This window comes from Anopheles ziemanni, chromosome 3, assembly GCF_943734765.1.
Source record: "Anopheles ziemanni chromosome 3, idAnoZiCoDA_A2_x.2, whole genome shotgun sequence".
In the NCBI taxonomy this organism is placed as follows: Eukaryota; Metazoa; Arthropoda; class Insecta; order Diptera; family Culicidae; genus Anopheles; species Anopheles ziemanni.
In genome coordinates, this window is record NC_080706.1 from 39,462,062 (window position 1) to 39,489,462 (window position 27,401).

At 46.7% G+C, this 27,401-nt stretch overlaps 1 protein-coding gene across 1 annotated transcript in view; it reads left to right on the plus strand.

Annotated features, from left to right (window-relative positions):
• Positions 1–17,320, plus strand: part of LOC131284708 (trithorax group protein osa-like) — a 153,345-nt gene extending 136,025 nt beyond the window's left edge. The window contains exons 6-20 of the mRNA XM_058313571.1: positions 24–228; positions 2,443–4,149; positions 4,244–4,431; positions 6,487–6,540; positions 7,320–7,520; positions 7,741–7,957; positions 8,048–8,302; positions 9,361–9,483; positions 9,773–9,950; positions 10,136–10,562; positions 11,033–11,129; positions 11,208–11,440; positions 12,639–12,915; positions 12,949–14,757; positions 14,809–17,320. Of these exons, the coding sequence (XP_058169554.1) occupies positions 24–228; positions 2,443–4,149; positions 4,244–4,431; positions 6,487–6,540; positions 7,320–7,520; positions 7,741–7,957; positions 8,048–8,302; positions 9,361–9,483; positions 9,773–9,950; positions 10,136–10,562; positions 11,033–11,129; positions 11,208–11,440; positions 12,639–12,915; positions 12,949–14,757; positions 14,809–16,925 (8,088 nt within the window). The 3' untranslated portion in view covers positions 16,926–17,320. The remainder of the gene's footprint in view (positions 1–23; positions 229–2,442; positions 4,150–4,243; positions 4,432–6,486; positions 6,541–7,319; positions 7,521–7,740; positions 7,958–8,047; positions 8,303–9,360; positions 9,484–9,772; positions 9,951–10,135; positions 10,563–11,032; positions 11,130–11,207; positions 11,441–12,638; positions 12,916–12,948; positions 14,758–14,808) is intronic.
• The last annotated feature ends 10,081 nt before the right edge of the window (positions 17,321–27,401 follow it).

A 27,401-nucleotide genomic window follows, 5' to 3' on the forward strand; every position in this document is an offset into this window, starting at 1 on the left:
TTTTCCTTCTCCTCGCCGTGTAGGACTCGACGGGCCAGAACAGTAATGACAGTACGGCGGGCGGCAGTGGCGGCAGTGGCGGTGCAGGAAATTCAGCAGGCGCTGGCGGCATCCACGGTGCACCCGGCACGCCCAACTCCTCCTCTTCGTCGTCGTCTCAGGGCATGAGGCCAACGCCGTCGCCAACCGGTTCCGGCAGCGGGTCACGCTCTATGTCACCGGCAGTAGGTAAGTTCAGCGCCGTAAACCCAAACGGTCGACCAAAGTCTCGAAAAGTTTACAAATATACTGGAGTTGAGTAATTCTGATTCAGGTTCATGAATCTAAATTATTTTTAGCTTCGATTTTGAGAGTCATATATCTTTAAATGAGCAATTCATCAATCCCAAAGATTCATGAATGTTGAAAGAACAGAAAAATAAAGTTCAAAAAGTTAACAAATGAAGAATTCATCAATCTCCCCTAAAGATTCATAATGCACAACACGCTTTTTCCATTTCAACAGTAAACATTTCAAGATAACTCCACGGCATAAGAATGTTTAGTGGTTAGGTATAGGAAAATGCTCCAGGAATAAAGGTAGCATTTAACTTTTTTGAACAGCAGTGTTATAGAAAAAAAATAAACGAAAGAAGCTTATTTCCATAGTTATATAGTATTCAATTATTTGTTAATTTGCCAATTTTGTTTGACAATTGCTTGTTTGGCAATTTTGAAAATTATCATTTAAATGTTATTTTTTACAACTAGTTTATTTAACCACTCATTATTCTCCAAACTGCAATTTTTCGCCTTGGAAAGCTCGTGGTTTTGTTGATATATAAATAAAAATCAAAAGTCTGAATGATTTGAATAAATTGAGTTGAATGTCAAAACCGATGAATTAAGTTGAAAATGTTGAAATTTTTTTTTTTTTTAAATATTCGTCTACTTTGTAGATCGTCTGACGACTTTGTAGATCGTGATCCGATCCCCGGAATTATTTTTTGGCTATCTCTTCTGGCACCTAAAGATCATTAAAGTTGAAGTCAACATTGAGGACAATGTCTTCTTTAGTAGTCTGGCCTACACCATCGATTGAAGTACCTCATTGGAGTTTCTGCTCCGACGAAATGGATATTCCACAATCCTAAAGCTCGTCATCGATAGCAAGAATGTCGGTCAGTGTTGCGCTCCGTCGGGGTCGTCGTTGTGCGGTGCATTAAAATGCAGTCAGCTGACGGCGTCGACCTAGCGTCGGACCTCGTTTGTGCAAGCAGGTTTAAACGATCATCCTTTGTCGCGCACATGTCGTTTTAGGTGCACGTGTATGTATGTGCCATTTTCTAACCCTCTCCGGCGGTCGAAACCACGCAGAAAGTAAACGACAGCTACAACGCTGGCACTAGTTTTGAGCATTGACGTTAGCATCGACGACGGCTGCTAGTCGGCGGGTTCGCTCTGCCTTCGTTCGGAATTCGAATCTCCTCGAGCACACGTGCTTCGATAATGTTTTGTGGTCATGGCGCACGTGGAGAGATGATATCACCCGGCGTACGTGCGCCCAACACCGTTTGCGTGTAAAATCTTTGGTATACGAAACGGTGAAGTTATCTTTTGCCACCCGCAATGGCAAAGTCCTAACGCCGTCGAAGTCTTCATTGGTTATGTATTGGTGGCTATTTTAGGTTTTTCTGACGGAGAAATTGGGCATTCGGTAGATATTTTAGAGAAAATACTTGTAGTCGAAATATGTTTCGTATGTTAATGGAAGTTGACTCGAGAGAAAATGAAAAAAAAAGTACTTAATATTATAGGTAGATATTTTTAAGAAAGAGGTATGCTAAGAAATGCTGACCATGAACACGATTTGTAATCGATGCATTGTGTTTTCTCAAACATTCGTACATTTCATGTTATTTTTCATTTAAATTGAGTTGGACAATTTTAAGGACACCTCACTTGTAATGCAATATCGTTCAAAATTAGCTTTCAAAAAAAAATAATAATAATTCGCAAAATATTATGATGAATTAAGAAAGACGTTTCGTTATACGAGCAGTGCAATTTCGAACGTATTAACATCAAACGACTTGTTCGATCGTTAAGAATTGGAAATATTTTTCCTTAATCCTTAGATCCTTAACAATTGGAAATATTTTTGTTTGTTGAAATTAGTTTCGATACAATAATTAAATGTATAAACATTCATTTGGTAATAGTTAAGAACTGTGAAAATGAAAATGTAAATAGAAACAGGCTAAAAATTTTTAATAGAGATTCTCGGTATGTAAAAAATAATCTTTCCTACTTCATAGAGGCAGGCTCTTTGATAATTTTGGGATTTCAATAAAATTGGCGCACAAAAGCTTTTAGCAAAATTGACTACAATTATAAATAATATTTTTTGGAAGATCGTAATTTCTAATCATTTTCAACCATTTTCCTCTCGTTCGCTCGTAGGCCAGCAAAGTGTTCCGATGCCGCCTCGTCCATCCAGTAGTCACTCGCAAGCTCCAAATCAGCAGGCTCCGAACCAGCACGGCGGCAGCAATAGCAATCTAGTGCACGGCAATCAATCACAAGGTCCACAAGCGCCACCACCGGACCACCACGCGCGAGTCGGCTCGCCCAACCGACCTCCGTCGGCGTCCTCCCAGCAGCAGCTTCCACCGGTGTCCGGGGCCTCGACGCAACCCCCGACGTCCCAGGCGGGACCGGCAGTGGCCGCAGGGATGGCCGCACAAGGCTACCAGACACAGCCGCCGCATCCGCCCCACATGCACGGCGGCCCCTACAAGATGGGCGGCCCGGGCCCGGGTGGTATGCCCCCGGGTGGGCCGCAGCAGATGTCCCCCTATCCACCGCCACCACAGCAGTCGCAGCAGTATTCACCACACTCGCCCGCGAGTTACTCGCCGCGTCCGCAGTATCCTGGCGCGTACGGTCCGTCGCCTCCGGTGCCGGGTCCACCACCACCCGGCACGCAATCCCCCGGCGGAGGTCCACCGCCGCCGGGAGGAGGACCGCCACCACCGCATGCACCGCCACCTGGCAGTTACCCGCACGGTCAGCACCGGATGCCGAACCACGTGGGCGCAGGAGGGCCACCACCGCCACCTCACTCCCAGTATCCTCCGCATCAGTACCCGCCGCCGAGTCCGTGGGGTCCGCCTCACACGCAGGCCGGCGGCCCTGGCAGTGGCAGCGCCAGCCATGTAAATAATCATGTACAGCAGCAGGGGGGTCAGCAGGGCCCCCAGCAAGGACCTCCGACTCCCGGCGGACCACGGCAGGGCAAGGGAATGCCGCCGGGGCCACCGGGCGTCCACCCGCAGTCGCCACAGCAGCAGCAACATCAGCAGCACGCGCAACACCAGCAGCAGCAGCACCACCAGCATCATCAGCCACCTCATCATCAGCCGCCGCATCATCAGCCGCCACATCATCAGCCGCCGCCACCGCCTCACCAGGGCCAGGGACAGTCGCAGCAGCCGGGTCAGGGGCCTCCGCCACCACAGAGCGGGTCACCACAGCCACTGAACTACCTGAAGCAACACCTGCAGCACAAGGGCGCGTACAGTGGCGCTCCCAGTCCGACGCCACCCGGCCAGGGATACGGCAACGGGCCGGGCATGCATCCGCCGATGGGTCCCCCGCACCACATGGGCCCACCGATGGGACTTCCACCGCCCAACTCTAGTAGCATGGGACCTCCACCGCCGGCTGGCACGCCACCCAGTCAATCGCCGCAAGCGGTTGGACCGAACAGTGTCGCTCCTGGCGTCGGCGGCAGCAGTCACCACCCGTCGCAGGACGGTCCGCCACCATCGCCACATCAACAGCCACCACCATCGCAGCAGCAGCAGCAACCTCCCCCGTCACCGCATCATCATCCGCAGCAGCAGCAACCGGGTCAGGGACCTCCGGGACCCCATCCGGGTCATCACGGGGCGCCCGGAACGCATCCAGATGCACCGCCACCACACGGGCTACTGGCGGGCGCCGGGCAGGACAATGGTGTGGCGAATGCGGGCGTTGGAGGAGGTCCACCGCATCATCACCACCATCATCATCATCACCCAGTTACCTCACTCGTTACAACGGGACCTGATGGCGCTCCACTCGACGAAGCGAGTCAGCAGAGTACCTTATCCAATACCTCAGTAGGCAAGTAGAACTGCTCCATACCCTTCCTAGAGTCTGACCGCTAATTGTCAATAATGTAACATTTGTTTTTTGTTGTCGTATCCCATCCCTACAGCTTCCGGTGAAGATCCGACGTGCTCGACGCCGAAATCGCGGAAAAACGATCACTACAACCAAAGCCATCTGACGAGCACCAACACACCGTCGTCGTCGTCGAACGCGTCGCCCGGGCCGCACAACGCGCACGAAGACTTCGAGCTCAACTCGTCCCCGACGTCCTGGCCCCGGACGCCAGCTAGTCCAGTGAGTATAGTAACGCAAGCAGAAGACGCTGCCACCGCCAAGCTCGTCAAGTCACACAGCCTCAACAGCAAGCCCGGTGACGGCCGGGATCGCCGCCAGCTGGAGCACTGCGCCAGCAGCAGCAGCAGCATCATCAGCATGCACCAGCACAGCAACGACAGCAACGTCACCGACAGCAACTTGTCCGCGTGCCCGACGACGACGACGTCACGGTCGCAACAGTCGCAGCACGAACGGGAAGCGTCCGAGGACGATGACGTTACGATTGTCCATTCCTTTATTCCGTCAACCCGTGCCACCACGACGCTAGCAGCTGCCGGTGTTGACGTGTCGCTCGAAGACCATCAACAAGCTCAGCGAAATCAAGCGCCCCGTTTTGGACGGAGCAGAAGTGACAATATGCTCGGTGGTGCTGCTAGCGCCGCCATTGCCAGCAGTGACCTTTTTCATGTCCCCGCTGACAGCCGTCGCAGTAGTGGCGGTGCAGTCGATCGGGTTGACGGTTCCGGTGGATACTTTTCCGCTATGTCCCGCGTACGGCCAGTCCAGCTCCAGCATCCTCACCACCATCAGCTATATGGCAATCCATTCCAGCAGACAGAACATTCCTACCCTTACCATCGCCTGTTCTATCGGCAACACTATCCTTCTGCTTCTTTTTCGCATCGATCCGATGGTGGAACTACACCACCATCGACGTCGAATGTCACCCAACCGGTCACTGCTGGCGGTGGCGCCTCTGTCACTCCTTCCTGTTCCCGTTCGTCGTCATCGTCCACGGTCTCTTCTTCCCTGGCGGCTGCGGCTGCTGCTGCGGCGTCTTCCGGTGTCGTGCAGTCGTGCGACGGCACATCGTCGTCGGCCGCGGCAGCGACAGCCGCTGCCGCTGCGGCCCTTGTTGCGTACTGGTACTCCTACTCCTCCTATACGTCGCCGTCGCGTTCACACGTCCTCGTACCGACCACGGCGACGACGATGATGACGCGTCGACCCTCGCTCGTAGCCAGTCGTAGTAGAAACGTAGATGTACAATCGGTTTTCTTTTTTGCGCATATTTATATACAACAACCACCTCCTCCAGTTCTTTCTCTACCTTCTCTCTACCACCTTTTCCCACCCCCGTCTAAATGAGCTCGTTTCCACCTTTCACTGACCCTTGCCTTGGCTGCCTTTCCTTCTGCGTTCCCCATACCCATGGATCGAATGATGGTCACATCCTACCTTTCCTTGCCCATTCAATAGAATCCTTTTGCGCAAGCAGTGTTTCATGGTGTTCACGAAAATCGCAAGTGATTGGTCGAACAAAGTTTCAAACTTTTAAACATCAAAAAGAATTGTCTGTGAACACCATCTGCTGATTTTGGGCGTACATCCACCGCTACACAAACCAAACACCTAACACATAAAACAAGCTTTATATGTTTTCTTAAATTAGCTGTTCAGTTGCAATTTGTGTAGATTATGTAACTTTATGTGTTTTTGTGTAGTCATTTTTACAGATTACTGTGTTCTAATTTCTTTGCCTTGAAAACATTTCCGTTACTTTCATTCTTTGCTACTATTGTTTGTGTTGTGCTTAACCATTTTGGATCGAGTCTAATGATGTGGCTTTTTTTTCGAGAAATATTCACTCTCCTTTGGTTTCCAAATCAAATTCGTCATACGACTTTGACAGGAGTTTTTGTTTTCGTTGTTGTGTTTCTTGCTGTCGGATGCTAGTGTCTTGAGTTGAGGTTATGATTAAGTTGTGTCTTATTCCGTTCGTTTAAACATACATCAACACGTTCAAAAACATAAAACACACGATACACCCGGGATGGATTTACGTGTCCATTTTGAACCAATCAAACGAACCTGTCTTTTCCTCCCTTGCATACCGTAAATCACTGTAGATCCCTCTGGTCCGTGTGTATGTGTATGTAAGTGTGATTGGAAGCAACAGTGTTCCAATCAACTGCAAACTGAATCAACTCAAGCAAATAATTACCGCTAAAGAGCATTTACTGAACCCGTTCCCCTTTCGATTGTTTTTCTTGTCCTTTCTCTAATTCGCAGGTATTTAACAGTCACGTTCCTCCCACGCCGGAGACTCCTTTTAGATCAACTAAGGTTAATATCGTTCATTACTGAAGCAAGCTTACTGCTATTGCATTTTTATGATGGTGTTGTTTGTTTTTCTTCTGGTGAATGCTTGGTCATTACATTTTTTTAAAACTTAATTAATTCATCTGCACCTTTTTTTTTGAGCGTTATTTCCTTGCATCGAAACGTTAACTCCCATCGATTTAATGTGATGATTTTACTTTTTTAAGACAATTTTAGTGCAAATTAACGTTTTAAATAGATTTTACGTGTTTTCTGCCTATTGTTTTTTCAAAGTTTAGGATGTTAAAAAATTTATTAATTGATTTAATTCTTTAATCTTAATATCTAAGATTAAAATAGTTGAATAAGTAATCAGTAGAAAGAAGTTTGCTTCTTATCAATAGTAATCATTGCATGAGTTTATTATTTTTAACATTGTTTTTTTTTTGTTCTTTTATGATGTGTTAACAATTGACTTCGTCTTGTGTGTAATTTAATTAACTCGAAGCTAACCAATGCATGGACATGTTGATACCTTATACTAACTAATTAACTTTCTTACAGTTAAGTGCACCTCAGTTTTTCCTTATCTCTTTTGTTTCTTCTCTTTTGTTTATAGCTAGCTGTTCGCATTTTTTAAAATTTTATTCACTATTTCATACATGGCAACGTTTTTCAGTTTTTGTTTTTCTTGGGTTTAACTGAATAAAAAAATCTAATTTCTTTTGCTCATAACACAATTGCCACTATCGATTGACACTGTTACTAACCGGCGTATTTTCTCTTGCGTTCGCTACTACCAGCAGAAATCGGATAGCCTGAACAAACTGTACGAGATGGACGACAAACCGGAGCGGCGCGTCTTCCTGGACAAGCTGTTGGCGTACATGGATGAGCGGCGGACGCCCATAACGGCGTGCCCGACGATATCGAAGACACCGTTGGATCTGTACAAGCTGTACGTGTATGTGCAGGAGCGAGGCGGTTTTGTTGAGGTGTGTAAGGTGAGTTGCTAAGCAGTCCTGACCTGTCCGATCCCCCAACAACCTAACCCACCCTCCAACTCTAACCCGTGAGGCAGCTGTTGATTAGTCGAGAATGGTTTAGCGTACAACGTGGGCGTTTGTGTGTGTTTTTTCTTTCTTTTCTTCCCTCCCCTTTCCCCCTTCCTCAATTAACTCATCTTCGTTGCGTCCGCACGATGCGCCTCCTAAATCACTGAAGGTTACCAAGAGCAAAACGTGGAAGGACATCGCGGGCATGCTAGGGATCGGGGCGAGCAGTAGTGCGGCGTACACGCTCCGGAAACACTACACGAAAAACTTGCTACCGTTCGAGTGCAAGTTCGATCGGGGTGGCATCGATCCGGGCCCGATCATTGCGCAGGTGGAGGCGGGCTCGAAGAAAAAGTCCGCCAAAACGACGTCAGTTCCTTCGCCAGGTAAGTGCTTTCGGGCACACAAGAACCGAGTGAAACGATCTTTCGGACCCTCTGATTGATTTTGGTTTAACTTTATGCTATCTCTTGTAGGATCGTCCAACTCACAGGACTCATTTCCTGCGCCCGGCAGCAGCAGTGCCTCGATGGATGGCTACGGTCCTTATCCGGGCAGTGGGTATCCTCCGGGTTCCACGCCGGATTACGTACAACAGCAACAGCAACAGCAACAAGGACCGCCGGGAGCCGCCGCAACCGGTGCCCAAACCGGTGCCGGTCCGCAGCAACCACCACAGCCCCAGCAACGACCACCCTCGCAGCAGAGCGGCACCCAATCGCCACATCCGGGTAAGTGGAACCTCATGAGCAACATGGGATCATTGGACACTAACACATGTGTGACCTGGATTATGTGGAAAGGAGTCAACTCTTATGGAGTTTCTCCACATTGGCTTTGAGATCCTTTCTCTTGTAAAAATTTACTTAAGACCAATAAATTAAAATGGATAGAAATTTATGTTGCACCGAAATTTGTCGAAGAGGTAATACAATTCAAACAATTTTACCTGTTAAAACATGCTTGAGAGTGAAGAACAACGCTTAGTACACAAAGCTTTTCACAGACAATTTCATTCGTTAGTAGAAAGTCAAACTAGTCAGATAACTTTTTATTATTCATTGGAGGAGATCTTCAACTCAATTCTTTTTACAGTTACAAAAAAGATCCAAATATCTTGATCAATTCTTATCGTAAGCAAAACATCTTTAAGTTGGGTGTAGAGGAACAAGTCCAAAATGAGATTTTCATTAGCTTAGTTTTGAGCCATTATGTTAATACCCAATGTGAGAAAGTCAATTCAATTCGAAGCCAATTGAATAATCAGCCCTTTCTAAACAAAATTGCTTTGTTCAAATATTCAATTTGTAACTGTGGTTAATTTGATATTAAAAATGAATGTCTACAACAGTACAGTATAATTACCTCTTGTTACTTGTAAACTAAATCTCTTGTTATTATCATTTGTACTTGCGCATTGAGCAGATAAGTGATCTAATAATTTTTTTAACATCAACTACTAAACGATGGGCCGACTTTCTTCTAACGAATAAAGTTTGCTGAAATTGAAATGGAACATGAAAACATGTTTAAACGAGTTCCTATTTTTTCTCACCACACTTTATTAACTTAAACGTTGTAATAGTGTCTAGCGCAAAGAGGAGACTCTCATTAAATTTAAGCCCGCCAAATGTACATACACCGCACCGAGATTAGCCTCACACCACGTAAAAAAGCACCTTTACCCTCGTTCGTTCGTCCACTCGGACCGTCTTCTTCGTGCCCCCGCGTTACTGGTCGTGTGATTTTCATGTTTCCCATTCATTTCGTTCTAACCAATCGTACACAGGTTCGGCACCGCCTGCCTCTGGTGATAACATTAGCGTGAGCAATCCCTTTGATGATCCCGTGGGTCCCCAGAGACCCCCGTATCAGCAGGGCGCTCCTTATCCACCGGTTTCACGTCCTCAAGGTAATGGCACATTCCCTTCACATCTTTCACCTCCCCCTCGACCACTATTCCGCTTCAATGCACCATATAGTTTACTGTTCTACTAACCTTTGTAGGTCCCACCAACCGATTTCGTTTTCGTTTTAAATACTAACATTATAGTTGTGTGTGTTTAGTTTTTTTTCTACATCTCATCTTATATCATTAAGATATCATTCATTCCATAGCAGCGAATGTTTGTGAAAAATAAGCATCATACACAAAACACTAGACCAGGTAGCTGATTTTGTGATTTTCTCCTCGTCCATAGGCGGACCTTACCCAGGACAGCCTGGTGGCTACGGGCAGTATGGAGCCCCGGACCAGTACGGTCCAGCTGGAGGTGCACCACCCGGCCAGTATCCGCCACCACCCGGTCAGCAGGGCCAGTACCCGCCGACGAATCGACCTCTCTATCCACCGTACGTTCCACCTGAAGCAGGAGAAGGGTAAGAATGCGTTGTTGAATTTTACGAGTGTTGTGTGTAGACTCTGTCCGTGTGTGGTGTGTTCCCCGTGTGTAAAAGGGCAGTGCCGCTACAGTAACCGAAAGCTCTTCGCGTGCTGTGTTGCGATTCCTCCGATTCGTCACAAACACTGAAAAGGAAACCAATTGCATTAACCTAATGGACAGATCTCCTTACAGAGGCACACCACCATCCTCGGCGAGTGGGACCGGAGGCACTCCACCGACACCGGCCGATCCCTACCGAGGGTACGGCGGTGCACCATATCCTCCACCACCGCAGCAGCGTCCCTATCCGCCACAGCCTCCGCAGCAGCAGCATCAGCAACCCACTGGCGGTGCCGGCGCCGGTGCACCCGGATCGGGAGTACCACCGCCCGGGACGCCACCTGTTCCGGGGCAACCGAATGCAGTGCCCGGACAGGTGCCCGGTCCTGTCGGCGGAGTTCCGCCGTCGCAGCAGCCGCAGCAACAACCGCCTCCCACGCAGCAACAACCGGCAGGACAACAAGGATCCACCCCCGGAGGTTATCCAACTCCGACCGGGCAGCCGCCGCAGTCACCTGCTGATTACTATCGTCAGCAGCAGGAACAGGTAATGATCTCACCAAACGTAACTTTTTGATTTGTCATAAAACGTCTTTTTAATCTCTTTTAGAAGATTACGGTTCAATTTTATTTCATTTATAAAATAAGCAATAGGAACAAAGAGTCTTTCAGATTTATAAATCTGAATATTAATTACCAAACTCCGTAATTGAAAAATTCTCATGCTCATGATATTATTGTTCAAGAATGTATTTTATTATAATTGAGTTAAGCTTCCATTTTGCTTTACATAAACTTGTTAAAAATAATATTCAAATATCAAACAATAAGAGAAGAGAAAATATTCTCATGAAAAAAAAAAGGTTTTGGTTTGCTTTGAAGTGGTCTCAAGATAAAACTTAGGGCAGAGATTTAGATTAAAGAGGAGGAGAGAGATTTGTTAATGAAATTTATTGTTTCTTATGCCTGATTTATTCAAACAACATTATTCACCTTTGCGCGTAAATGTGCTTTAAGCCTCTTCCCTACCCTCAGCCAAACCAGCCCCGGCGCCATCCGGACTTCGAAAAGAGCCAACAACCGTACGCACCCTACCAGCGACCCCAGATGTACCGTAAGTATTCCCCGCCGGACATGCCCTAATTTAAGAGTTCATCTCCAACTAATTTGGTACTTCTCGTCACTTTTGTAGCCGGCGGTTGGCAACCGGGCCCTGGCGGACAGTACCGTGGTCAGTATCCACCGCAGAGTCCCGGGCAACAGTGGACACACAATGGACCTCGACCAAGCGGACCACCGGGTGGTCCGGGTGCGGGTGGTCCACCAGGGGCGCCTCCTGGTGCGCCGAACCAGTGGGGAGCGGCTGCGGATGTTAACCGCTACCCACCGAATCAGCAGCAACCACCTTATCCGACCCATCAGCAGGTAAGACCTTGTATTCATAAATGGCTTAATAATGCACCGTACTGATAGAATTTGTGATCCCGGTGTCCCATTGGACGATGAGCTCTCGATCTGGATGTTTTTTTTTTGACATCACTATGACGATATGATTAGTAGAGCGAACAGGACTTTCGATGTAGTTTGTAAGATGTCGTGCGAATTCAACAATCCTTTATGTTTAAACACTTTATCAGTCTAGTCCGATCCGGTTGTGTGGTGTTCCTACGTCGTACTAGGGCTTGACACAGTAGAAAATCTTCGAGAGAAAGGCAAAGTGATGTTAATAGTTAAGCTATTAAATTGTGCAATCGATGCACATCATCTTCTTAACAAATTACTCATTACAAACAAATGCCTCAATTAAGCTCAGGATCCAACCATTTGCTACAAACTGCGCGGTATAGCAGGAGCTACGCAGCCAATGAGCCGATATCTGCAATGGCACGTAGCTTCAACCCATGATAGATTTGATCGCGTCTTCACCAGGCCAAACTGAATCTTGCGACACTTGTGAAAAGGGTTAGCAGTGCCAAGAATCAATGGAACACGGCGTACTATGTGTCGTTTATTGTTGATAAAACACAATTCGCGCCGACCTCATCCATGAAAGAAGAAATCGGAAGTATTTGAAAAGTTCCAGGAGTATAAAGCACTTGTTACCGCACAAAACGTTGGGACCAAAAATGACGAAGCTGACTGTGGTTCAAGTTCGTAAATATGGTTCAGCAGAACCGAGTGGCTGAGCATTTCAATCGCACATTTATGGAAAAAGTCAGAACTATGACGATTGATGCTTCGATGCCTAAATCGATGTGGTGTGAAGCAACTGCAACAGCGATGTATTTAATGAGCCATGGAGGGTAACCGGCTGAGGTGCAGTGAAAGGAAGCACAAAGTACCTGGCATTTCACAGGATTTGTCGTAAGAAGATAACTTTGTAAAAAATTTTTAAAAATAAATGAAGAAATGCAATTCGACACAATTTAAACGTTTGATGAAGAAAATCGGAATATCGGATTGAGAGGGCGAGAAATCGAAGTAGTCTGGATAGATACATATAAAAGAAGCACACGTTGAATACGTTAGTCAGTTGGTGAGCAACCAATAAACCCGAAGCATTTAGATTAAACCTGATTCCTTAATTACGAGAATAAATAAATACTTTTTTTTTCTGTGCCAGGGACAGCAGCCGCCATGGAATCAAATGCCTCCGACGTCGCAAAATTCACCTCTAAGGCCACCGTTGCGAGGAGGCAAACCATATCCACCGATGGCAGCTTCCGGACCGGGAGGCATCCCTACTCCACCTGGTGCGATGCCGGGTATGCCTCCGACCTCCAACATCAACGCGCCTCAGCAACCGCCGGGCGTTGGAGGGCCCCCGGGCCAAGCAACGGCAACCGGTACGGTTGTCCCTACCCCCGGTGGACCTGCCGGGGTTCCCTCAGCAGCCGGGGGTGTGCAAAGTAGCACCGTACCGCCCGTAACAGGTGTTGTTCCACCGGGAGGTGGGGTGCCGGTATCGAGTGCTTCGCCAGTGGTCGGCGTGAAACCTCAGCCACAGCAGGTGCAAACACCGCAAGGACAGATGGGATGCGCGGGAGGCGCGGCTCCCGCCTTCCAACCGAGCGGAAATGCTGCGCAACCGAAGCGGGACATCGTGTTCCCGACGGACAGCGTCGAGGCGACCACGCCGGTCCTGTACCGGCGCAAGCGCATCACCAAGTTGGACATCGGGCAGACGGACGCGTGGCGGATATTTATGGCGCTTCGGTCGGGACTGCTCGTTGAGAGCACGTGGGCTTTGGACGTGCTGAACATTCTGCTGTTCGACGATTCGTCGGTGGCGTTCTTTGGGCTAGCGCACATGCCGGGCCTGTTGAACCTGCTGCTGGATCACTTCCAGAAGAGCTTGTGCGACATGTTCGAGAGTGGAAAGAAGAAGGGCGGTATCAACCGGTTCGGGCCTGAGGGCGACGAGCAGCAGCCGCAGCAGCAGGCATTGATAGCGGAATCGGAAGGCGATGATAACGATCGGCAAGCCATTACGGATGGTTCGTCGGTTGAAATTACGGCCACAATGATGACCACCGAAACGACGATCAAACTCCAAGATACGACAACTACTACAACGATGACAACGATGACGACCACTGCATCCACCACGACAACGACGGTGGTAAAGCAGGAGAAGCTCGAAAACGGCCTTCCACCAAGCGCTGTCAACTTCAACGGCACCGTCGTCGAGGGCTCGAAGGCGAAAAGCACACCGCCCAAGGTGGTGGAGCGACGACGAACTGCCCAATGCTACTCGCGTCGCATCTCGAAACGCCGAGGCTCCGTTGGTGAGGTGGAGGTTGGTGAGGAGGAAGAAGAGCTCGATCTGGGTGCGGTAAAAAACCCGCCGAACCCGGACGAGCGCACCGTGATACTGACCGCAACCGCCAACTACACGATGGCGTCCCGCAAGGGTCGTCCGGTGAAGATACATCCCGCCGAGGACGACGTGTTCGTGTTGAACCATCGGCGCGACTGGGATCGGGCGGCCGATTATCAGTACCAGCGCGATACGGAGGTCGGCGGGGACCCGTGGACGGCGGGGCACACCGATCCGGACCCGCACGACTACATTATGGACACGTTCCGGGCGGAGTTTGTCAACATTCCATTCGCGAGGTACATCAAGACGAGCAAAAAGTACGCCGCTGCCGCCGCCGCGAGGATAGGAGCGTCTGCTAGCAACGGCACAAAGCACAACAACAATAACAACAGTAACATGAACAATAACAACAGTATCAAGTGCACGAGTAGGAACGAGTGTGAAGACCATGAGCCATCATCGGTGCGACAAGAGGACGAACCAAAGGGTGCCTCCTCCCCCACTGGATCCTCCTTGGAGGCTAACCCGGCGCCGAGTGTGAAGAAGGAGCCGGATGCTGACGTGCCGAAGGAGGAATCGGCATCGAAACTTCCGGAGCCTGCGGTGATAAAGCAGGAGGAGCAGGAAGGCCTCGAAAATAGTGCTGCGACGCCAGCAAAGCGAAGAAAAGAGGATCCATCCTCCGTGACGGCGGCACCTCCTTCACTTCGCACCCGCAAAGACCACCATGTGGCGCGTCTCATGAACGGCGAAAGTGGCGAAGAAGAGGACAGCTCGACACCGCTGGTGGAAAAGGGTAGTGAGGGTAGTGAAAAAGCGATCGTCAAGAACTGCATCGGAAAGCGACGAAAAGTTGCCACGCCGCGAGGCGAGCGTGACCACCATCACGTGGAGGACGGAGAAGGAGAGGAGGATGAGGGTGATGAGGGCGCAACGGCTATGGAGGGCATCGAGGCGGGAGGAACTCCAGGAAGCACGCCGATTGATGCCGATTGCCGCGAGATCGATATGGAGCTGGAGAAAAGCACGAGTTTATCGAACGGGCCGCAAGAAGGTGCGGGTGTAGAGAAGAAGGCCGGGGTGCGGAGGAACAGTGATGCGACGAAGGTGGCCACCCCGAAGGAGAAGGGTCCTACGAAATTCGAAGCGTTGACGAACGAGAGGAAGGAGGAAACCGATGGTGCCAGCGAGGAAAGGATGGATGTCGATGAGGAGGAAAGAAACGAACATGCTGCGAGCGCTGTTCCGACGGAAGTGGCCGTAGAGGAGGAGCTTGAATCATCGTTGCATCCGGTGACCAAATGCTTTGATGTTGCCGAAAGTGTTCGGGATCCGGCGAAGGTGTTGAAACGACGCCGCATGAGCGACTACGAGGACGAATGTTACACGCGCGACGAAGCAAGCCTCTTCCTGGTGACGGAGGGTCAGGATGCGCTGGCCCGGCGCTGTGTGGCCATCTCGAACATCCTGCGCAACCTCTCCTTCCTGCCCAACAACGAGACGGAGTTCTCGAAATCGTCCCGCTTTCTGGCGATCCTCGGGAAGCTGTTGCTGCTCAACCACGAACACCCGATGCGCACGAAGAAGACGCGCAACTATGACCGCGAGGAGGACGCCGACTTCTCCGACTCGTGCAGTAGCTTGCAGGGCGAGCACGAATGGTGGTGGGACTTCTTGGTGCAGATCCGCGAGAATCTCCTGGTGGCGACGGCGAACATTTCCGGCCAGCTGGATTTGTCGCGCTTCGACGAGCCGATCTCGCGCCCAATCCTCGATGGGTTGCTGCACTGGGCCGTTTGTCCGTCGGCCCACGGGCAGGATCCGTTCCCGACGCTCGGCCCGAACGCAGTCCTATCGCCGCAGCGGTTGGCCCTCGAGGCCCTGTGCAAGCTGTGCGTGACGGACGCCAACGTGGACCTGGTGATAGCGACGCCACCGTTCTCGCGGCTCGAAAAGCTCTGCTCCGTGCTGACGCGCCACCTGTGCAAGAACGAGGACCAGGTGTTGCGCGAGTTTTCGGTCAACCTACTGCACTATCTCGCCGCGGCCGACAGTTCGATGGCCCGCACGGTCGCAATGCAGTCCCCGTGCGTGTCCTACCTGGTGGCGTTCATCGAGCAAGCCGAACAGTCCGCGCTCGGCGTGGCCAACCAGCACGGAATCAACTTCCTGCGCGATAACCCCGACTCGATGGGCACCAGCTTGGACATGCTTCGGCGGGCGGCCGGCACGTTACTGCACCTCGCCAAACACCCCGACAACCGGCCGCTTTTCATGCAGCAGGAGCAGCGACTGCTGGGGCTGGTGATGAGTCACATCCTGGACCAGCAGGTGGCGCTCATCATCTCCCGCGTGCTCTACCAGTGCTCCCGGGGGACCGGTCCACTGACGACGATGGAAATCGAACTGAACAAACCCCCATCGTCTGTGACCACTACAGCGACAGCTGGAGCTGGTGGTGGTTCGACAACCTCCTCGTCCTGCGCTACTGCGGCATCATCGTCTGTGATAGAGGCAAAGGGAAGCGGCGGCGGCGGCGTCGGCGGTGGTAGTGTGTCTGTGATGCTCGACTCGAAGGTGCCAACAACGAACGGCCCATCGTCACCCTGTGCCACCCCGAACGGCGGGAATGCGGCCGGAGTGATGTCGAACGGCGGTGGTTCCTCGGCATCGAGCGAAGACTTCGCCTCACCCTCGACACCAACCGCTCCGGGTGCTACGTCCACGACGTCAGCAGCCACAAGTGAACGGACCTCCGCCGAGCAAGGCAAATCACCCTCCGGTGCCGCAACAACGCTTAACTCGAATTCTTCTCCTCCTCCTCCGACCGCAACGAATGACGATTCATCTTCCTGTGGCGGGGTGGCGGAAAACTGCACCCCTACTAGTTCCCCCACATCACCCTCGACCGCTCCTACAGCGTCGGCCACCACCACCAACAACAGCATAAGCAGTGCAGCTCACAACAGCAACAATATGATCAGTGGTGGCAACGTAGTCCAGACCAGTCCATCCGCGTCGGTACCCGCCGCCACTCCGCCACCTACTCAACAACCCTCCCAGCACCCGATAACAGCTTCATCGTAGTGGAGAAAGAAGAGGGGGAGAAAAAGTCTTCAACTGCTGCACGACTCCGACGACGACGACATCGACGACGTTGAAGGTGATCCTCCGTCGAGCTCTACTACCATGGTTCGTCTCAAGCGGAAGGTGGTGTCCTGAGCAGCAAGAGGAGCAAGGGAGGAGCGGTTACCGTTTCCGTTGGTACAGGGTTGGGCGTGCATATATAGATACGTAGGAAGTATAGTAGATATTTATATACATATATACGAGTATATATATAAATCGTAGCAAAATGAAGAACGACAAAACCCAAGTATGAATTGTAGAAATAAACAGAACAACCAAACGCGGACGAAACACTTCAATAGAAAAAGTGGAACTCAAAACAACCAAGATGCAAGGAAACGTTTTCCGTGATTTGGAGAGTAATTTGTTGCTGGAAAAGCAGAAGCAGCAGAAGTTGTATAGTTAATCTTAATGCAAACAAACTTAAGATAGCAACATAGAGAGAGAAACAGAAAATGCTGTTCCATTCGTTAGGGAAACATACACACATGCGCTCACTGATACACGCACGCATACACACGATCATAATTTTGTTTTCAGGAAACAGCGTTTTGAAAAAAGTGGCATAAGAAGTAAACTGAAGTGCTTGTATTGTGGTGAAGAAGTGGTATAAATGTAAAAGGATTTGTAGAAATTTGGTTTAGTTGCTTTTGCACTACCGTGTTGCATAAACATGTGAGTGTGTGTGTGCGTGTGTGGGTACGTGGGTGGATGTGTGTATGTGCTGCTGTGTGTATTTATAGATGGGTTGACCAGGGGGAATGATCGCGTCGCAGCCGAATGCATATTTCAAGATCATCCAATAGACAAGGTTCCATACTGTTTGAGCCCCGTGTTAGAGCTGGCAAAGAGGGTACAACTCCAGCACTTTTGGCCGTTCCTTGACATCGTCACGCGAGAGGCGTCTCGCACATTATTACCATCTTGAACCAATGATGTTCATTTGTTGTAAGAAAGTGATCGTTGTGTTGTCGCCCAATCGAAGGGATGAAGGGTGAAAGGACGAAAGTGAACGGACGATTAAAGACAGGACTCGTCCTGTGTACAACGCTTGTGAAAGTATTACACCACCAATGCAGGGTAAATGTGGGGAGCCGTCGGATCAAGGGTTAGCGTAGACACGGTGTTTGACCCAGGTTGGGCCCGCTCCAGTATCTGCGTATACGGGTGTAGACACACGACCCGGTTGAAATTGGGCTCCAAGAGAGGGAGTACTCACACAGAAAAACCTTCACGAAAAGAGACGAAACCGGAAAGTCGGTCGGTAGTAGCTTGTAGCTAAATAGTAGAGCGGGGGGAAAACAGACTCGAGGAAATTGGATAGAAAAAAAAAGTCGATAATGAACAAAATGAATGGCGTATTGTATATATAGCACGTAGGACAACAAAACAAAACTAGATCAAAACAGAGGACACACTTCCATAAGGATGCATCAATGTTATCGATTGATGGAAAACCGGGAACCGCTGCTAGTAGCTAATAGTCACAGGAAAATAAGAAAATGTGTTAAATTAGTGTAGTTCAAACTTTTTAAATCTCCCGTTAAGGGACTGGGAATGCGTGAGCGCGTGTGTGTTTGTGTGTGTGTGTGTGTGTGTGTGTGTGTGTGTGTGTGGGCATGAATAGAAGGATGCACTGGGAAAAACGGAACTGAGCAGCAAACGGTTTGGGTCGAGGAAAATCTTGCTTTTGTAGCACGGTGCATAGAGCAAACACAAAAGAAACACATTCCATTGCTAATACTTTGCTTCCGGTGGGGAGCCGTTGTGGTGAAGGCTGACAGGGAAAGGAATGCCCTCCAATACACAGCTTGATCATCCGTTCGCTCAGGAGTTTGTGGTGAGCTTTTGAGTCGCACGCGGCTTATGTTAGTTGTGGAGGTGTTTCTGGTATCTCTGGTGGCTCTTTCTTTCACATCTAATGCGTGTACATGTTTTTGTTTTTTGTCTTGTCCTCGGCCTTCTCGCTGCTCGAGAGGATAATGAAAGCAGGGTTGATAAAACACAGTCGACACCGGCGGAAGCTGGCAGGGATATGCGCTTGATGGGATGCACGATTGAATCAAGCGGGAACTGTTGAACAGAAATGAATCTCTTTTTTCCCACAGAAGCCTTTCCAATTTTCGTCGATCGATGACACTCCTCACATCGAACGGGAAGACACATTCGTGAAGGAATGCAAAGCTTGTTGGAATTGAGGAATGAACCACGTGGACTACGCAAACTCGAAACTTACTAGCTTAGAAATAGTTTCACGTATCTTTCTTGTATAGGTTTCCTGTTCTTTTATTGTGTTCTCAACGAGCCCGATAATATGGTGGTGGACGAAAGTGGTCTGCTTGTGGACGGTCGTGTTGCTGCTTTGTGTGTAGTACGTTGTAAAGTAGGGTTGTAATTCAGTAAAAACAAAACACAAAAAAAAACACTAAGAGCAACGAAAGATGCTTGTGTAAAATGTAAAGGGATGATGGGATGTGTTGTAAAGATAAAGTTAAGGTTTATCGTAAACGTAGACAGAAAAAAACAAACAACAAAACAAGAACAAATCCAACAGTCTAATGCCCCTCCTATGCCCAAATGGTGGGAATGAAAGTTTGCGTTTTTTACTCGCTACCAACGACTGGGACTCTGATATTATGGTTCAGTTTGTCCTCAGAAAGAGAGCCCGACTGTCATTTCGTGTGAAATGTGGGAGTATAAATTATGTATAGTTTTATTTTACAGTAAGCTTGTTTACTTCTCCCTAAAACAACCAGAAACCATGCGGGAATAGCTATTAATTTATACGATTAACACGGTCCCTTTCCTGTCAGTGTTTTTGGGTTTTTTGAACAAACCGAAATAAAGATGGAAAGGGGGGGGACTTCAAGCATTAACCAGACACAACCATGATTAGCGAATGTTAAGCGAGCAGGATAGGCAAGTGATTAGTGATAGTGACCGAATATGGGGTGTTAATGGGAAAAAAACTAAAGATAGAAAGGTGGGTAGTTGCTTAGACACAATGTGAATATATATTAGTCGGGATAACCGTGCGCTCTGTCCTGCTAGAAAACGTACGGGAAGAGAAGGATAGGGGAAACACATGTAAAAAAACAAACTAGAGTTTGTCTGGACAGAGTTACACTTAACAATCGTTGTCTTAGGACGATCGATGGAAGGACAGGCAAGAAAAGAGAAAACAAAAGAACACTTCAGGAATACAATCACTCCCACAAAACCAAGGACAAAGTTTAGCAACATTCGGGACGACATACAAAGCATATGCCCCATTTAAAAGATGTACTATTTAAGATCGAAACGCTGGGACGAGTTGCTATACTGTTGCTTCCTTCTCCATTGTTCGTGTGTTGCAAAGATCGATCGATCGATGGATGAGAAGAAACGGTCTGTAGAACCGTAAAGAGTCAAATGCGAAAACAATATCGGCAAATAGATGTAGTAGTATAAGAATAACTTAACACGCTCCCCCTTACCCTTCTACTAGAACACAGCATGGTGACATAGGATATAGTAAATAATTAAAAAATCCTCCCCCAATGTGCATAGGATACCTTGTAGGACAAAACTAAAACAAAAAGGACGATAAAAAAGTGACAAGTAAAGCTTCAAGTAAAGCACAGGGGCAACCATCTTTACCCCTTCGGGATGGGGTTAATAGGGGTGATGGAATGTTATTCTAATCCTCGACTACCCCCAGCTGTTTGTGCGCTTGTGCGGTGAAACTACACTGGATGTAATTCGGAGCGTATGTGAATCTATAAGATGCCGATCGACATTCTATAATTTCAGTGAACTGCAGAATGCGTGGAGAAAGTAATTGAAACGAACCCGCAAATCATCCGCAACACTCATAAACCACCACCTCACCGCAGGAAAGGAGTGTGTGGGGGAAGGAGTCACAAGGAAATCACTATCCATGGCATGTTTTAATGGCGGATGATAATCGTGGCCGCCATCTATCCAATGGACAATGGTCGCACCGCAGCTGATCTTGAGGGTGTGGCAATAGGTAATTTAAAAGCCGGATTGAACAACATATTAGTTAAAGAAAACAAAAACAGAGGAGCAAATTGAAGCAACATAATTGTTCCGATAAATTATTAGGAAAACAAAACACACTTTGTAGGAAAGTATGTGTGAAGCATAAAACATGAAGAAAAACCCAATCTGAACAAAACACAGTAACGGAACTACGAAACAAGGTAGCAACAGAGGTCTGTATTGTGGATGAATAGGCGACTAACATGGAAATGTCTTACCGGGGCGATATACAAGCGCAGAGAGATGCAAAAGTGCTATCAGAAGCGCACGAAACCATGAAGAGGGTATGCATAAAAGATTAGTGGGAAATGTGAATTAGACGGTAAAGTGTAATAGTTTCTAAGCCTATAAGTCTATGTGTATAGTATACGCGCTGAACGAACCAGAACACAGAAAAATCATATAAACGAACTCAAAAACACCTGCAAACAACACACTTGGGACGAACAGCAGCATAGTCGGTGTGAGGAAGGAAAGGACTTCTTCTAATGTGACAGGACAGCTGGTGTGTCATAGCAAAAAGGAGCGAGCGACTGATGAAGAAATACGGGAGGAAATGCTACGGCCAAGGTGAAGAGAGAAAAAACGAAGAACAAATAAAAGTAGACGTACCCACACTCACAATCACTATGGTCAAACTGAACAGATGAAAATCACACAAAAAAAACAAGACAAAAACAAGGCAACCAAGGTGGTCTGCACGGGATTAGTAGATTGCTGGGGTATGTGCGGGGTCAAATGGAGGAAAACGAAAAACAAACCGCGTCAAGAAAAAAAAAACAAAACAAATTATATAACGACGGCGAGAATATTTGTAATTACTATTATTGATACATAAAAGTATAAATACACTTAGTTTTTTTAATTAAAATAAAAATTGAGAAAAAATTGAAAAGATGAACGACCGACCGGGTGTTTTTTTGCGTGTCCAGGAACGAAAATAGTGAAAAATGTAAATGGCGTAAGACGTGTTCTTCACAATCACGAAATTCTAAATTTATAAATACAAAACAGGTATCTAAACACTGCAATGAATAATTTTCCCTTTTCTCTATCCCCTATCTAAATGTGCTACTATTTGCCTCCTGTTCGGCCGCTACCAGGAGATAGTTTAACCACAGAATTAATTGTGGTTTACCCCAAAACACTTCCTAGCTGAACTAAAAAATATATATATTATAACTAAAAAACATCATTAAAATCACGTGGCATCATCAAAAGTATTGGCAGCATAAATATTGAAAAATTCAATAAAAAAATGGAAATGGTGTACTTTAAGAAATGTGAATTGCCACTTTACGTATCTATGCAAGAAGTCTGATAATATCAAAAATATTTTAAATTATTATTTTCACGTATTTATTTTGCACTTTTACATTCACACCCTTAACTGGAGTCTTTGTCAGAGAATACGGCTCTAGATCGTTCCATCTAAACTAATATTAAAATTTTCTAGAGCATAGAAACTTGGAACCAATTGATCTTGTTGTGCGAAAGTATTGGAAATATATTGTCCATTTTCACTTTTGATGCAGATTGCCATTGCAACAACTATCAACATATTGCCAAACCAAAATCACTTCTACATTTGGCTATATTTAAGTTCTCGCTAGAGTCCTGCAGGAACAATAACCGTTATACGTATAAGATTGCTTCTAATATCTCAAGTTACAGTTCCTAATTCGTGACTGCCTTGACATATCAGCACAAGCGATACGTCAATCGAAATCTAACGTTGTGAGCTATCAGTTGAAAACATGCAAGAGCAGGCAAAATGTTTAACCCACCCGAATTGTGGAAACGAATCACGTGCATCATAATGGTACGCGCCGTCATGACATCATGGAGTGTGCGTAGCGTTCTCTGCACACTGTTAAAACCATCCGGAGCGAGATGGAAGCATGCAACGGCGATAAGGAGGAAGTAGCAGGAAGAAGAAAACCTTCTCGACGACAATATTGCGTTCGCACCGACACTTTCTTCACCGATCTACAGGTGCGACGTCTTCTAACTTGCCGGTCTTAATCCTGTTGAACCTCCTCGGATTGGAAGCCTGAACCGAAGCCCCATCGCAAATTCATTGTAGCTAGTTAGACTAAAACCGGTATAATAAAAAAAACCAGTTTAAAATTTTGAAGGGTATCCTCAACACAAAAATAAAACTAGTGGAAAGCATCCGCTTGCAACCGATAGTAAAGGCCAAAGGGGGATGTGATATTTTTTTAAAATTCTTTCTTTTCAACCATTCTTTCTTGACCATAGGTTAAAGAAATTATTTCTATTTGTTACTTTACTTAACTCAACTAACTACACATGTAGTTTAGTCAATATGTCAAATATGTGTATATAAGATATGTCAAAATTGTGTATAGTATTTACAATTGTTTCGGAAATGTTTGCCATTCATTTTACCACACTTTAGGGGATCGAAAGACAGATAATACTATCCATGCTTTAATTAACGTCATTAGATAGCGTTTGGTAGAATCGATACATGTTAAAACAGGTTATACTGAAGGAATGATCGCTTGCTGTCCCTTTTAAAAGTATTTTTCCGCATATGTTGAGGCACCTTTAGTTTTGCTTGAAATACTTTATTCCGACAATTATACACGTTAAAAAAGAATACGTTCGCGACGGATACCTGTTATTTACATCGTCCTCTATTAGATACGGAGGGTATTTTTTTCATTTATTAAAACATTTTTTTTCATAAATTTTTCATTTATTTCTCTTCTGATCATATTTTTCTCAAATCTATGTCTAAACCAATCCATGAAACAATTATTGGAGGATAGAAACCTTTCGCGAACGATTTTTGTAACCACCTCAAGAATTAATGTTCATACCCTCACTAGTAGGATTCAAATTTCACGTTACCGCTCAAGATCTTGGCGTTTGTGTCGTTTCTCATATATTCTCATCTCAGTATAGATTCTAATTTTTGCTGTTGAAAAATGTTAAAATGAAAATTATGGGGTGCGCCGCATATTTTAAGCGCAGTATAGTCGATAGAAGGAAATACATGAAAAGAAGCGATAAGTCGACCAGTAAAACTAGTTTTACCAATTAGGCATTTCACTTCGTACCGCAAGAAGATTGACAAGGGTGGTGGGCTTTAAACGTTCAAGATCCAGGCTGCATCCAACAGAAGCCCCTTGAATAACAATAAAAATTTTAAGTCGCGGCATTTCGCGGCAACACTCGCATATAGGCATTTTTTCAATATTTGAAAAGCTCACGCTACAATTCACGATCCAGCACAGCTACAATTCTACAATTTGTTGCTGGCTTATGATGTTATGTCAATTGACTGCTACTCATATGCAAACAGGCATCATCATTGTAGATCATTCATTTTTCGATTTTTTTTCGAAATATTTTCGGCAATGTTATTTTTTTAAACGTATCCCTTCATTGGTGCGGTTGTGTTAAGTGCAGAGAGTTTAGTTCTGGGTGTTTTGCGTAAATTTGTCCTAGCGCAAGAAGGCAACACACCTGGATGGCCTCCACGTACTGGGTAGTCTGGTTTTTGCATAACTATTTTTCCGGTGATGCATTTAGTGAATAATATCGATCTAACTGCTACTAAAGCAATGATCTCGGAAACGAATCGAATCGAAAAAAATTGTCAATCCTGTTACTTATGGTTCTTTTGTTTGCTGTACTCCTAACTCGGGCGTTCCTGCGTTATTGCAAGCGCCCAAGTTTGTTGCATGATTGCTAGTGGCCAAATTAGTTTCATAATTTATGTTATTTCTAGGTTGGGCTCCCTGCTGGTAAGATCAGAAGTTGTAAGAATTAATGTATGGTCTTGATCTGAAAGGACGACGCGACGGGTTTGGATATGACGTATGTGGTCGAGTTTGGTAAAAGTTTCTTCCGCGATTTGATGCTCCTCGGTTTCGTGGATGATTCGACTGTATGTTGCAGTGCTAGCCTCGATTTGGTTTATTTCCGAGTCTATTTGCGTTATGGTTTAGACTAAATGTGTGACTCCAAAAGGTTGCATCGTCGTTTGCTTCGGTTGCCTCACATTCTAAAGCATCGAAAATTTCTTTATTCAGAGAGAGGATTTTTTAAGCCATTCATAAATGCACGGACTGCGATTGGTTCGACTATCTTCGTAGCGGCTGCTTCCGTTGGAAACCTATCGACTGACACATGGGCTGCAGCTAGTTTTGACGCGAGCTTTTCTAGTTCAGAACGAAACTCTGAAATGAACCGCGCCACCGCGATATTCTCCAGCGGTAGCGTATTGCACTATTCGGGTTCAATGCACTACAGCCTCGATGGTAGCGATATTTTCCAGCGGTAGCGTATTTCAATTTCCGGCTTCGATGTGCTGCGGCCTCGATGGTAGCGATGTTCTCTAGCGGTTGTGAGTTCAATGCATTACAACCTTGATGGAAGCGCTATTCTTCAGCGGTAACGTGTTTCACTTTTCGGTTTCGATGTAGTACGGCCTCCATGGTAGCGATGTCGTCTTGCGGTAACGTTGTGCACTTTTTCGGTTGTGACGGATTTAGACCACGATTGTAGCGATATCGGCGGTCGGTTCTTTTCCCAGCGGTAAGAAGATCTCCTGACAGGATCGCCATGTTTTGTATGAGTTCGTTGTTTCGTTTTCTGTTTTCGTGCTCGAGGCGTCGCGGTAAAATAGATCGCTTGCAGCTCGTGCTGAAGAATTTATAACATATTCTGTACTGAGAATGTCTTAAGCAATACATTGATTCTTACTATACCCTATAAACTATGGTATAATTAATTGCAGGGTGACTTTGCACCACATATCTATCCGCTTTTAGATTAAACGAAAATTTTTGGGTGCGCAAAATATTTTAAGCGCCATAAACACGATAGAAGGAAATACATGAAAAGAAGGAATCAGTCGCCTCGTAAAACTAGTTTTACCAAATAGGCTTTCCGCTTCATATCGCAAGCTGGTAAGGGTGGTGAGCTCCTCAAACTTTTAACGTCTAGGCTGCATTTAGTCGTGTGTTTGACTTCCACTTGTTTAGATCTGTGCTTGGTGCTAGTGAAGAGTGTGGACATTAGAACAAAATGTCACTTTTTAAAATACCATCGTGCAGAAATTGGGAATTACGAATCACGGCTGTTTCTGTACACCAATTTTTACTGGCGTTCCTGTCACTGTGTGCTTGTGTTTCTCAACTTCATGGCGAAATTGTCCTGCTCATTCATAACGGCGTCGAAGCCCAACCAGGGAAATGGCCATGGCATGCCACGCTCCTCATGGAACCTGGCCTTTGTGGGGGAACTTTCGTTAACAACAACACAATCCTCACTGGTAATCATATTTTTCACACTTTCTGGAACATACCAATTTATCATCTTATAATTATTGATTTTTATGTTTCAGCTGCTCATTGTGTTGTTAATGGTGACAGTGTTATACGTGAAAATGATATAAGTGTGTTCGGTGGCCGTAAATATAGAGATGCAACAACTAAAGACATGCAAGCGTTGAATTTGGCGAGAATCATTAGCCATCCACTATATAACTACTCGACCCTCGCAAACGATATTGCAATTCTAAAGTTAACATCTGATATAAACATTACAAAGTTCGTACGACCGGTAACTATTTGGAATGCGGATATTGATGAAAATCAAATTTTCGGATCACAAGGAACCGTGATTGGATTCGGTTTAAACGAAGATGATGAAGAATCAGATACTCTTCTACAGGCAATGATACCGGTGTTGGACACAAAAACATGTCTTGCATATGATAATGAAACGTACGGAAACTACTTAACGACAAAAATGTACTGTGCTGGTGGAAAAGACAATGTCAGTGCTTGCAACGGAGATAGCGGAGGTGGAATGTTTTTTAACCTCAGTGACACGTGGTACTTGCGAGGACTAGTGTCATTCAGCCCAACGAGGCCGATCGTGATGCATAGTTCACACGAGGAGCAAAATACTGGAAATACCGAGGAAAATATCAGTCTATGCGACAGTTCCAAACCGACGGTATTTACAGATGTTGCCAAGTATCGCAACTGGATTTTGCGCTACACTAACACGAAAAAGTGGCTAAAGGAACTAAAGCCATGCAAGGGTGGTGCGATTGAAATAGACACTGAATGCAACGCCTCGAACCGTTTTGACTCTGGTTTCCTGTCGTCGGTATTGAGTTTAGAAAACGTGAGCTTGAGGCGTTTTTCCGTGAAAGGTGACCAAGCGTTCAACGATCATGAAGTCTTGGTCCTAAGTGGAATACACAGTATAGATAAAAATTGTGTTGATGGTCGATTTTACTGGACTGAAAGTGGGACGATTTTCAGTGCAAAGTACGATCAGATGGTCAAGGAAACATTCCTCACGGAGGGAATCAACGCAGCAGGTATTGCAGTGGACTGG